At 38.7% G+C, this 14,205-nt stretch overlaps 1 protein-coding gene across 1 annotated transcript in view; it reads left to right on the forward strand.

The window, feature by feature from the left end:
* Positions 1–11,708, forward strand: part of DCHS2 (dachsous cadherin-related 2) — a 245,080-nt gene extending 233,372 nt beyond the window's left edge. The window contains exons 18-21 of the mRNA XM_030312882.1: positions 2,372–2,502; positions 4,515–4,801; positions 5,703–5,835; positions 8,234–11,708. Coding sequence (XP_030168742.1) covers positions 2,372–2,502; positions 4,515–4,801; positions 5,703–5,835; positions 8,234–10,848 — 3,166 coding nt within the window. The 3' untranslated portion in view covers positions 10,849–11,708. The remainder of the gene's footprint in view (positions 1–2,371; positions 2,503–4,514; positions 4,802–5,702; positions 5,836–8,233) is intronic.
* Positions 11,709–14,205: the final 2,497 nt, after the last annotated feature.

Below are 14,205 nucleotides of genomic sequence, written 5' to 3' on the forward strand. Positions count from 1 at the left end.
TGTCTTGGCTGAGCTTTTAGCATGACATTGGGGAGGGGCAGGCAGCAGAGGCAGAGAACATTATGATTTGTTTATTTTTAGTAAAAATCGTTCCATATGTACCTGACTTACGTCCATGCTCACAAAACAAACTTTCCACATGGAATGATTCTGAAGCTCCAGAAGTGTGAAATTCAAGTAGTTGTTTTACTGATGTCCCAGCTCTGATAGTGTAGAAGGCAGGCCACATGCTTCACAAACAGTAGTTCCAGTGATTATTTGCTATTAAATGGGATTTAAACCAAGAAAGAGTTGATGTTTAGGTTACACCGTTTTTAAATGTTAGATTGGAAAGGTAGAACATTTAACAGATAAGCTAAGGGAAAAGAAAGTAGAAATGTGTCAACTTCGAAGACTCAGTTTCTTAAAGGGTAGCATCAACCACTGGCTAAGACTAATACCACTCGAAACTAAAGATTGTCTTCTGATTGACAGCTTAGCTCATTACTCAGCTACCCTCCTGGAATTCATAGTGTTTAGAGCGGAGTGAAAAGCTAACGATTATATATTAGGGCATGATATATACACAGTAAGTAAGACAGGCATATTGAAAATATGTAGTGGAGCTCAGATGGTAAAGCACAGACTTTCTAGTCAACCAAGATCTGGGCTTGAATCCTGGCTCTGTCATACAATACATTCACAATCTTAGACAATCTTGAGAAACCAGCACTCAACATATATTTTTAAAAATCGAATAAGATAGCTTACTTGTCTTCAAGAAACTTACGGGAGGGACAGATAATAAATCATTAAGAACAAAGGGTGACAATCGCTGTGTCAGAGGAATGTACAGGGTGCTGTGGGATAGAGAAAGGAGCATCCAAATCAGACCAGAGGTCAGTGAAAGCTTCTCAGAGAGATGTGAACTTCAGAAGATCAAGAGGGTAGGATGAGGATAGGGATTCCAGGCAGAAGGCAAGTCACAGGAGGTCATGTGTACGTGCTTGAGGCCTGGATTACCTCGTAGACATGGAGAGCCAAGGAAACGTTTTTTATAGGGAAGTCAGCTCTTCAATTCAGGTTTTTAGATGCAGCAGTTGAGTTGCAGTGGGGGAGATCAAGAGGGGCAGATGAGACTTTCAGTAGGGATTTTGGTGAACAAACAAGTAATCCAGTTGAGAAAGGATATAGTGAAGATAGAACATTCCAGGTAAAGATTATGAGGGAATGAGGCTACAGAGATCAACTTGTTCTGGTTTGCCCAGGACTCTCCTGGTTTTAAAAAAACCCTGAAAGTCCCATGTCTCAGGAAACCCTTCAGTCCCGGGCAAAGCAGGATGTTTGATCAGCTTACCGGAGCTTCTGAAGGCAAGAGGGCAATGGTTGGGGACATTGATCCAAGTGATATTCAGGAGGTAAAATCCATAAGATTCATAATCAGTTGGGTGTTGGAAAGGTGGTAATAGAAATGGAGAAGTTGAAGACACTAATAAGGTTTCTAATTTAGTTTCTGGAGACAGTTGTACCATCATCCAAGAGTGATGAAATCACTACATGTAAATTCTTGTCAATCATGAAATTTTTCACCTGACTCTATAATTCTGGCCAATCATCCATTTTTGTAAATGTGTTAATCATGCAGTGTCCTCTCTCAATTCTATAGTTTCTATTGATTTGGAATTTGGATCTAAAAAAATATCAATACAAAACACTCACTTAGTGGCTCTGTCTTTTGTTGGTACAGTAAAGTGGAAATATGTAGTAATATCCAGGCCATTCATGATAAGGTGGAGGCAGTCTACTTATCCAAAGAACAGGTGTCGGTGTTCTTACTTTTTAGGTTGTTCTTGGTAGGAAAGGACTGAATTCTACGGTCTGTCTCCAGAAATGGTTCCTTTGTTTTAAATGCCACATGACCCCTGGTGGCTTGCTGGATTTTATTTTCTAAATGCATCAAAAATAAATAAATTTCAGGGGTGCCTGGGTGGCTCAATCGGTTAAGCATCCGACTTCGGCTCAGGTCGTGATCTCACAGTTCATGGGTTTGAGCCCTGCATTGGGCTCTGTGCTGACAGCTCGGAGCCTGGAACCTGCTTCAGATTCTATGTCTCCCTCTCTCTCTCTCTGCCCCTACCCCACACACACTCTGTATTTCTCTTTCAAAAATAAACAAACATTAAAAAAACCAAAATAAGTAAATAAACAAATTTCAGGGTACCATTCTTATGAAATAAATTTCTTAAATGATACCATTTAGAAAAAGGCAGGCGGAGAATTATAAAAGTAGCTAGTCAGCTCATTTTTAAGTTGTCAGCTGGATATTTGATATTTGTTATTTTTCTAATTCTCTGGATAACGGATTACATTCCTTGATTCTTTTCCAAACCAGCTTGATTGTGCAAGCCACAGATAAGGGGATGCCCAGCCTTTCTGGTACAAGTGTGATCAAGATACAGGTGACCGATACAAATGACAATGCCCCGGCTTTTCTCCCCTCTGGAGCAGTGGAAATTGCAGAAAGTAAGTGTGGCAGTTTGGAATCATGGTTTTAACTTGTGTAATATCATCTACCATTTTCTCAGCCAGGCATTATATCAAATAGAAGTACTAATCCTCAACAGCCATGCAACACAGATTGCTTCTGTCTTCATTTTACAGAACAGAAAATGGATGGTCAAAAGTTCAAATATCAAATGTCAGAGAAGTTGAATGTCAAAGCTGGGATTTGCATTTAAGTCATCAGGAGGCCAATTCCCAAGGCTCAAAGTGTCATTCCACACAGCTTCTTTTTTGTGTGGCGATAGTTCTCAAAAATGAAATCTCCTCTATGGAGAAGCCTACTTAGCCGACTGCGATGATCCCCTGAGAAGGAGCGATGTCCTTAGATAATTTTGTCAGTCTTTGCAGTATATTTATGGAAAGCAGTAAGTGAAGGGGTACTCACCACACAAAGCCATTGCTTCCCTCTAGTGTAAACTAAACTTAAGCATTTACAGAAAGACTTTACCCACATTCATGGTGGAGGGAGAAACTATGAAATTTTACATGATGTGCTAATTAATCTTAATTGTTTGGGTCTCTGGGTTATATGACTCCATAGTCTGCAGTCCCAAATTTGTCCATGGTCAAGGGCTATACTGGTAAATCCAACCCAACTCTTTTATCATTGAAATTGCAAAAAGTGCTCACCCCTCTCTTGTCACTGTCCTTTTACTCTTAATATCCAACTCACTCCTAAGATGTTTCAAACCTTTTAGTATGCTCACTTTCCAGACAAATTACCGTGCACAGAGGGATCTGTTTGTAGATGTGTAGAGATACCTAAAAATACTCTAAAGTGTTCTACAAATAAAAAGTTTTCCAGTTCTGTCTCTCGTCCATTTGATATATTTTCATTTGTTTTTACCAAAGGTCCTATTCTTAAGCACATGCATTAGCATCAAAATGCAGCAATGTACCCATTGTAAATACATCACGAGAACAGATGGCATAAATCAAAATGTACTGAATAGCGTAAGGGATGGTTGATGCACAACCAGAATGTTCAAGCCTGAAATATGAAAATTACAATAAGCCTCATAGACAGGAGAACTGTTCTGAGTATGTTGCCCTCTTCTTTCTACCCGCACCATACTTGTAAGCTTAAAAATGAGGTCCCTTGGAGCACATGGGTGGCTCAGTCAGTTGAGCGTCTGACTTTGATCAGGTCATGATCTCGCAGTTAGTGAGTTTACTGCTGTCAGCACAGAGCCCGCTTCAGATCCTCTGAACCCCTCTCTCTCTCTGCCTCCCCCACTTGTGCTTTCCCAAAAGTAAGTAAATATTTTAAAAAATGAGGTCCCTTTTGTGACAGTTTAGACTAAAGAACATATAGTGTGTTAGGCACTTAGCATGCCATCTCTTTTGTGATTTTTGTTTTGGTGAATAATATTAGAGATTTGCTTTTATCACTAGCACAATGTATACTTTGTCTTTCAACAGTCTGGATAATTTGGGGAGTCAGATTTTAAGAGAAGGAAGCAGTGTATGTGCCACCCCAAAAGAAACCATTTTACAAAATAAGTACAAAGAACTATATTTCTAACTTTAGTATACAAATATTTTCACTTAAATCTTGCTTACTTTTCAAAACTGTATGCTTTGTATTAATGTTTTGAGTAATAACCTTCTTCCCACCCATATCCCCTATGTTTATATGATTTTAATACAGAAACTATGTATACAAATAAGTGGCTGAGAATGTTTCTTGGTCCTGGAATTGTGTTGCACGCATACGACAAAAAATGCAATATAAGAATCGAATATGCTCTACCTCCTCAATTCCCTACTCAGTGGTAAATTTTCACTTTATTGGGCTCATAAATTCTTCAGAGTTTTTGTTCGGCTCATAATGAGCTTTGTATGAGAAATCATGCCAAGAAACAGCAACTCATGTTGGACTTAAAGTTAAAATGTTTGGATTGAACTATTAAAGAAAAGTATTTCAAAGGATGCATTTTAATGGAGGCTGACATTGGTCATGACTATTCCAGATTCTTTGCCTGGTGTGATTGTGACTCAGATATCCGTTCATGATGTGGATTTGAATCCAGCTTTCATCTTCAATTTCGCCAAAGAGAGTAATCCTGGAACCAAGTTTGCCATTGATCGGAACACTGGAGCGGTGATGCTAGTGAAAACATTGGATTTTGAAGAAGCTACTGAATATGAGCTGCTCATCCAAATTTCTGATACTGTGCATCACACAGAGGGAACACTCATGGTCCGTGTGTTGGATGTCAATGATAATCCACCAGTATTTTCTCAAGATTCTTACCAGGTAAAGAGCTCAAAGATATGCTGAAACCACAGCCAGACTGGAAAGAATGGCAAATAATGTAAGCCTACCATTGTTGATAAACGGATTTAGGCAGACGGTATTCATGGTGTTTAGAGCCTTACTTGACACTGAGGGTTTTATATTCAATATCATGGAGGCTATGGTAAGTACATATGGAATTAAGTAGCTCATTCAATTCAGTTTCTTATGTATGTATATTGCCATTGTTTTCATTTGTAGAGATTGGAGTCCAGTTGGCCATAACAATCAGAACTGACCTAATATTTGTAAAGCTACCAGACAATAAGGCGGTTTAGATTCTCAGCAGTTAACTTGGGAAAACCCTTTCTTTCCTAAAGATAGTTTTGGAATATATTGATGAACATTTTGCAGAGATAAGTCATGAACAAAACTGTAAAGTGGAAATTTGATTTGCTGTAGAGCTCAGTGTATGTTTATAGAAGTAAGGACAATAATAGCATTCAGCTAAATACTTGGAAATGGGCGTCAGGACTTCTGAATGTAGCAAATGCACAGTTGAAGCATAAACACAGAAAGGAAACTAACCTAAGTAATGATTTTCTGTGAAGGCTTGCTAAATTATACAATGTACATAATGTAATACTATAATAGTGAATTTGCTAACTATCCTCTACCATGCAGAAATAATTTAGATGGAATTTTTGTCATAATAAAACTCAAAAGTAAATGAAAACTTTTTTTCATTTTGTTTTTCTGAATTCTAGGTCTACAAAATAATGTTCTTAATATGTCAACTCTATAAATTAATGTGTGTATTTTCCATAAGCAAAATGAATACAGTGATTTTACTTTCTGGCCTTGTTCCTGAAAATATCTCTGCCTGGAAGCACAGGGCTCATTTCTGTCTTTTTTCCTTCAGGCCACTGTTCCCGAATCGGTGCCTGTAGGGTACTCGGTGCTGACTGTGGGAGCCACAGACATAGAAAGCAATGAGAACATTTCTTACAGGATCCTTTCTTCGTCAAAGGAATTTTCAATTGATCCAATGAATGGTGAGTTATTCATAGTGGCTTTAGTGTTCGTAGGTTCGAGTTACAGGGTGGAAGGCTGCAGTAATCTTTTCCAAATGCTCCTAAAACGCTTCCACCTCACCCCCCCCCCGCCCCCGGTATTATAGATGCCACCCTTCTTATTTCTCTGCACATCAAATGCTGTGGTAGCAAACCCTGGTGTTATTTCTCTTCTCCAACATCTCAATGGCTGGAAAGCAAAAGGAATTGATTACATGCTGGCAAATGTGCAGGATTTCAGAGACCCCAATGTAGTAAACACCCAGTTGATCAGTCCAAGTAAGGACAGTTTGGGTAATTATCCCAGGCCTCAACAAGCAACAGAATTCAGTCGAAGGGATTCATTTAGTACTGAGGACTTCGTGTTACAAGAGTGTGGAAGCTTTTTTTCCAAGCCAAGTACAAAAAGTTCAGTAATAGCATAATACATTCAATAAGGACAAAAAATTGAAAAAGGGAAATGATTTGCGCATCTCTACTGAGAAAAATTATTGTGGTACTTTTTCTGGTTTATTTGATGCCTTCCAAGGCTCTTTGTCTTTTTATCAGAGAGCAAGTCACTTGTGGTCATGAAATGCATTGAGGCAAGTGATTTCAGATTAGAACAGTTAAGAATTGTATAGAGGAAACATAGCAATGAGTAGAAATTAAAAACTAAATTTGATATGATATTATCATTAGGAAAACAAGGTCCCTAGCAGAGCACACTCCAGAAAAGAACAGGTCCTGGGACATGTCACACTATGTGTTCCCCATCTCTACCCACCATTGCATTATTTTATAAGTGAGAGCTGATTTAAAAACTAACTTCAGGGGGTACCTGGGTGACTCAGTTAAGGTTCAGTGTCCAACTTCAGCTCAGGTCACGATCTCGCAGTTTGTGAGTTCGAGCCCCGCGTCGGGCTCTGTGCTGACAGCTCAGAGCCTGGAGCCTGCTTCAGAGTCTGTGTCTCCCTGTCTCTCTGCCCCTCCCCCACTCATTCTCTGTGTCTCTCTGTCTCTTAAAAATGAACAAGCACTAAAAACATTTTTTTAATAATAAAAAATTAACCTGAGGATGACAGATGGTAACTAGACTTATTGTGGGGATCACTTTGCACTATATACAGGTATAGAATCCTTAGTTTTACATCTGGCAATAACATGCTGTCATATGGTAACTATATCTCAGTAAACAATTAACCTCAGGATTGCCCTAAAGAAGAATTTAATCACCAAAGACCAGTGTGCGGCCCATGGAGGGTTGCAACAAGTCGGTCATGTTGCCATGCAGGCTGTGGGTGAATGCTGCTGTATGGATGTAAACATGTCAGATATTTGGCTCTAAGATCTTTTCTTCTCTCTCTTTTTTGGGGGATGCACAGTGCTCAGGTGACATCAGCTGCTGTCCTGGCCACAGCCCATCACAGCGTATAAGGTGGTCCCTCTGAGCACTCCATCCTGGCAACATTCTTCCCTGACATGTGTTATCAATACTTTGCAATTACAATATTGATTAGGAGGTTTTTAAAACATTAAATGTTATCAGATCAAGTTAGTTCAGGGTGGGACCCTAACTACATATTTCTATATTAAAAACAACAAAATTTGTTAAATATATTTCATCAATAAGAGAAAAAGCCACTTACTGAATTAACAAAAAAGGTTTAGGGGCGCCTGGGTGGCTCAGTCGGTTGAGCATCCGACTTCAGCTCAGGTCACCATCTCACGGTCTGTGAGTTCGAGCCCCGTGTCAGGCTCTGGGCTGATGGCTCAGAGCCTGGAGCCTGCTTCCGATTCTGTGTCTCCCTCTCTCTCTGCCCCTCCCCCGTTCATGCTCTGTCTCTCTCTGTCTCAAAAATAAAAAAATAAACGTTAAAAAAAATAAAAAAAAAAAAGGTTTAGGAAAGACACCTTTATAATTAAGCAATAGTTGAAAATCTGCATTATCCTATATATTACCTTCATTTGACTAGACTGAACGTCACCCAGTATTTCCAGAATAAATAGCTTATTCTAGAATATCTCTATACATGTGTCTATGGGTAGTAGAATGGAGTATATGCTTTTCAAATAAGAATACATTTTCTTAAGAAATAGTAATGGAACAGTTTATTTTACAAAAATAAAATTAAGAGACATTTGTAGCAAAGTCGTCTTCAAACAGCACATATATTTAATAGAGTGACTGCCAGGAGTATTACTTCTAGATCTCAAGTGTTACAAAAGTCTAAAGACAATAATTTAAAATTTCTCTTTGGAGTTACTCTTGGTTGTAACTTAAATAACAAACTTAGCAAATAAAAACAACACATTAGTAAATATTTGATAAATATTTGCTGACAAGTGGATCATGAAAATTTAATTTCACAGCATTGAAATGCTATGTCTTGTTTTTCAGGCACAATATTTACTATCAATCCTGTATTACCTCTGGATAAAATATCAACAATTCAGTTTCTCGTTGAAGCCAGTGATGGTGGCATTCCTGACCTGAGCGCTCTTACCTTAGTAGAAATAGAAATACAAGATACGAACAATTATGCCCCTGAGTTTGCAGTAGAATATTATAATCTTAGCTTGAGTGAAGATGCTCAAATTGGAGGCACGCTTCTCACATTTTCAACCATGGACCGTGACTGGACCCGTGAAAACACATACGTTGATTATTCGATCATCAGTGGTAATTCACAGAATAATTTCCATGTAGAAACTAGTTTCATTCATTCAGAAGATCCTTATAAGCAAGCTGGTTACCTGGTGTTGCTTCGTGGCCTGGACAGAGAAGTAGCTGCCAGTCATAACCTTGTCATTGTGGCATCTGACCATGGCTGCCCTCCATTGAGCTCTACAGCCATTGTATCAATAGAAGTACTTGATGTCAATGATAATCCACCTAAATTCAGCAGTCTGAAATATCATGCCCATGTCAAGGAAAGTACCCCTCTAGGGAGTCACATCACTGTGGTCTCTGCAAACGACCGTGATGTGGGTCCACATGCAGAAATCATCTACCACATCATCTCTGGAAATGAGAGGGGGCATTTTCACTTGGAAGAAAAAACTGGAGTTCTTTATTTGATTAAACCTCTGGATTATGAAGAAACGACAAAATTCACCTTAACTATTCAAGCTTCAGATGAAGAAAGGAAGCATTTTTCTTTTGCGGTTGTGTTTATCAATGTCCTGGATGATAATGACCATGCACCTCAGTTTATGTTCTCAAACTTAAATTGTGTTGTTCCTGAAAATGTCCCTGTTTTCTCCACTGTATGTTCCGTAAACGCTTTGGATTTTGATGCAGGTCCTTATGGAGAATTGACCTATTCTATTTTATCGCCCTGTTCCACCACTCACGGGATGCCTCGTGATCATCATCCCTTCCTCATTGACCCTTTAACAGGGGATATTCACACTAAGCAAGTCCTTGACTATGAAAATGACAATAAATACTGCCTCACAGTTCAGGCAAAAGACAAAGGGGACTCAGCAGCCTCTTTAATGGTTTGGGTGGATATTGAAGGGATAGATGAGTTTGAACCCATTTTTACTCAAGATCAATATTTTTTCAACCTTCCAGAAAAGAATAAAATAAGACAGTTGATTGGCAAAGTGGAAGCATCAGATGCAGATGCTGGTATTGATGGAGTTATTCTTTACTCTTTGGAAACTCCATCTCCTTTCTTTTTAGTAAATAAAACTAATGGAAATATTTATTTGACTAGAGCACTTCCCCTGATAAGAAGTCAAGTCCGTGAACAAGACACCATTGAAATGAAAATAATCGCTCATAGCCCCAAACCGGACTCCAAGTTTACATTTTGTGCTGTTTTTGTAAATGTGTCTTCTTTCTCAGAAGGACAACACTCAGCAATATCAGGTAGCAGCTTTTCCATCAGCGTCACAGTCTCCTTTTTGGTGTTTCTGATACTCATCTTCATACTAATTGTATTGATTTTAAGACATAAACAAAAAGACACAACAAACAATTATGAAGAAAAGAAAACATCATCATCCTCAGATATCAATTTGAGACTGACCACAGATGGCAGCATGCTCAAGCCCTTCCAAAAAGCTAATGAGTGCCATAATGAGGCGGTGCCTGTGGACTCCATGCCTGAGTGGTTGAGTTTAATAAGTATCATGGAGAAAGACATTGTGAATCTGTACAGGCACTCAAACTCCAGCGGCCACTGTTCTGTGGAAGGAGAAAGTGCAGAAGATAAGGAAATCCAGAGGATAAATGAGCATCCTTACAGAAAGGACTCTGGCTCAGCTCTGAGTGATCGGGAATCCAGGGTCCCAGACTCTGGAATCCCAAGGGACTCAGATCAGCTCTCCTGCTTGTCTGGAGAAACTGATGTGGTGGTCACTGCTGAAACAGCAGAAACCAGCCATACATTTGAGGAAGATAAAGAAGGCTGTGGTACAACCTATGCTCAAAATGTGTTACCCCAGACACTAAAGAAGAGAGAGATAAAAGAGAACATCCTGGCTGATGTCAGGAGAGAGTTCGTCTTGATTTCAGATGATCAGGAAGCAAGGTGTGCAGCGCTTTCCACCCAGAGAACCTCTGATCATGATGTGAGAGGCAGCTACCACTGGGATAATCTCCTCAGTTGGGAACCCAAGTTCCAACCTCTTGCCTCAGTATTTAATGATATTGCAAAACTAAAGGATGAACATTTACATACACCGGGCATTCCAAAAGAGAAATCTTTAGTGATTCCACCACCTTTGATAACAGCAGTAGCCCAGCCTGGGATTAAAGCAGTTCCACCAAGAATGCCAGCCAGAACCCCAGGTCAAGTGCTCCAGAAATACCCACACTCCCCCCTTCCCTACCATCTCAGTTCTCTGCCGGAAGCCTCGACCCCTAGCTTTTCACCATCTCTTTTCCTGCTGGCCACACAGACCCCTGCCAGGACCCCACTGTTTTCAGATGGGGAATCATTAGGAACACATCTAAGTGGTACGTGCCGTGAACTTAAAGCAGAAGATGAAGTTCAAATATAACATGATTGTGATGCCCAACACCCGCTCACCAATGGTCATGAATGGTTGAACAAGACATTCTTAGGCTAGCTTCTTAAGATTGGCTACAACGTAGTGAGGGATTTCAGAACCTCCTCATTTAAATTTCTTGAATTTCATTCAGCCTTAATGAGAAGTTACCCCCTCTTTTAACCTTTATGCTTTGCTCTCAGGACTCAAGTTTGTGTATATAACTCGTGTATATTCTGTCATTAGTTTTCTCTATGATCAGATCTCCAAAGGACACAATGAATTTGACTGACTGCCAAAATGCTTATATGAAAATATATGGAAATAAGTATAGTGCAGTCTGGTCACATTACTGCTGGTTATACTGCTATATCTAAAATAAATTAGTAAAGACTGAATAAGGAATGAGTATAGAACATAAAAATAATGGAAAGGAGAAACTGGGGAGGATAAACTTCGATTTTAAAATGAAGTGATTTTCTGTAGATCCGATATGTTTAGAGATGTATTTCTCTACTTTCCCCATATGCTACACGTACAGAGTTTTGCCATAATTTGAATTTTAATGTGGTGTCTTTTGGAAATCTAATGAGAAGTTAAGAATGAAATTTGTCATAACTGTACCAAATAAGAAAACTATTCCTGATTAAATGAACCAGAATGCATGTTCTTGACAGAGGGCCAGGATTGATAAAAGCAATAAGTATATGGTTGACTGCCACCTAAGATATATTTCCTTAGCCTTCTTTATAAATACAATGAGTTTTTTTTCAATGCTCTGTCTTATAACATGGTACAGGTATACACATTAAATTCTGAAGATTAATATTTGTAGAAATTCCTTCATTTTATTTTCTTTGAGATACAGTAACTTTTGGTGTGAAATAATTTATCCATTCAGAGTCACTTTTAGAAGTTTGCATAGATAAAATTATGTTATTAGCTAATAACAAATTTCATAGAGTAATTTAGCAATATATTTTTAAATGAAGATTTTTTTATATAAATATTTCTACTATAAAAGTTAAGAATGGATGTCAGAAGTCTCTCTTCCATTTGTTCATATTCATGTTTAGCTTTAACTGTCATTAGAGCAGTTTGGAAACATGGTGAAAATAATTCTGTACAGCTACTGTTTCAGATATATAGTGGTGTTATGTGGTGCTTACATGTAATGTTCTATCCTTCTCTCTGGTGAGCCCGAGAATCCTTCAAAGATTCTTATCCCTTCCAGGAAAGCAGAGTGCATGCTGCTGCTGATGGTCCAGAAGTCATCCATGGTAGGCAACACAACCAGGCGTTGGGATAAGAGTTTAGGCTCCCAATGTCAAGCCTAGAAGGCATCTGATATGGTTTTCTGTTTGTTTGTTTTTTAATTTTTTAATGTTTATTTATTTTCAAGAGAGAAAGAGTGCGAGTAGGGAGGGGCAGAGATAGAGGGAGACAGAATCCGAAGCAGGCTCCAGGCTCTGAGCTGTCAGCACAGAGCCTGATGTGGGGCTTGAACTCGTGAACTACAAGATCATGACCTGAGCCTAAGTTGGATGCTTAACCAGCTGAGCCAACCAGGCGCCCCTGCTATGGTTTTCTTAATAGTTAATATGAGCTCCTGCTGTAGAAATATTTCCTTTATTTTTTTCAATAGGCCTCATCTGTAAAATTCCGTGAGCTACTTCTCTTAGCTGGAAAACATTGCAGGATGCCATGTTTGATACCTGGTTTTGTAGGTAAATAATTCTAAGACTTCCTATGCTGATTTTATTAGTTACATATCTTCTGACTCTTAGATCAGGAACAAGTGTATAAAATCATATCATAAATTATATAAAACATGAAGGTTTTTGGACGAGCCTAGAATCCTAGGGAAAGTCATTTAGTCATGGAACAATTAAAGGATGGATGCATGTTTCTTTTTTTCATGGCATACAGGGAAGAAGATTTCATGGTTTTCCTAAAAAACATTAATCATGTCAGTGTTCCAATATTTATTCTCTCCTTGGCTTCCTTCAAAAGATTACTTTGAGCCTACAAAAGAAAACCTACACTGATTTTTTTTCCTAATTATATATGGAAGTGTTGTTTTGTAACAGATTTATTTCTAGGAACCAAAAACATTTTGTTGTTTTTAATTAAACAGGTTCTTTATTTACTTCTGTTTAAAAAGAGTCATCCATCGAATTCTTCCCTGAGTTACTGGCCTATGATTTATTGCCCATTCCGGACATAATTCTGCATTTTTCTAGACATTTAATAAAAACAGAAGACATGAAGTATTTAGAGCTATTCCTTACCAATATCTAGTGGATTTTTAATTGACAACTTCATTATACCGTATCCAATGCCACACGGCCACCAAACCACTGCTGCTAGTAGAGTTAAACTGAAAATGTGAACACACTGGCTGAGTGTTTGCAATAAATCATACATCGGCCCTTTCAACTAGAGTGCTTTTTTCCTAAGTAAACAATATAATTTGTATAGTTTTCCTTCAAGTTTAATATTAACTTGCCTCATATGTTCTGTGTTACTTTGCTGATCTACACACCGGCTTTAGCACTCTGGAGGGGGTACAGAACTTGTTAGTGGAAAATCATATTAAGCCCCAAATTCATAAGCTATAAAATAAAAGACAGTTGTCTCTTGTGGAATTTTGGCTGCCTGAAATTCTGGACTTTCTTGTTGGCAGCCTTAAAAATACTGGTGTAAATCAGTACCAAATGGATATCAAAATTCCATGTCCTAGTAGTAATCATTGAATTGGCCTCCAAAACAGATTCCTGGGCAAAGAAAGGGAAAAAAAAAATGCCTGTATCTTTAGGGATTTGGTCATTTGACTGTTCTCGAAGAATATTAAAACGTCCTATAAACTACTGGCTGCGTTCGTGCACGCATACCTGGTCTGTGTGTCGCTGTCCAGTTGAGACAGGGGTGTGCTTCTCACCCTCAGTTTCAGAACCCTACTTGCTGTGTTTTCCAGAATGATAGGGATGAAAATTAATTACTAATTTTAAAGGTTTTTCCAATGTTTATTTTTGAGAGAGAGAGAACACGGGCAAGCAGGAGAGGGGCAGAGGAGAGAGGGAGACACAGAGTCCAAAGCAGGCTCCAGGTTCCGAGCTGTCAGCAGAGAGCCTGACGTGGGGCTTGAACCACGAACTGTGGTCCCACGTGGGGCTTGAACCACAAACTGTGGGATCATGACCTGAGCCGAAGTTGGATGCTCAACCAATTAAGCTACCCAGGCGCCCTAAAAATTAATTATTAATTTTAAAACTATTTCCATCCAAATATATGTTTTGTTATTTTTGTTTTGCCATTTTACACATACCTTAACATTAAGTAAAAAATAAAAACAATCAAAAGGATCTA

This window comes from Lynx canadensis, chromosome B1 (assembly GCF_007474595.2).
Source record: "Lynx canadensis isolate LIC74 chromosome B1, mLynCan4.pri.v2, whole genome shotgun sequence".
Classification (NCBI taxonomy): Eukaryota; Metazoa; Chordata; class Mammalia; order Carnivora; family Felidae; genus Lynx; species Lynx canadensis.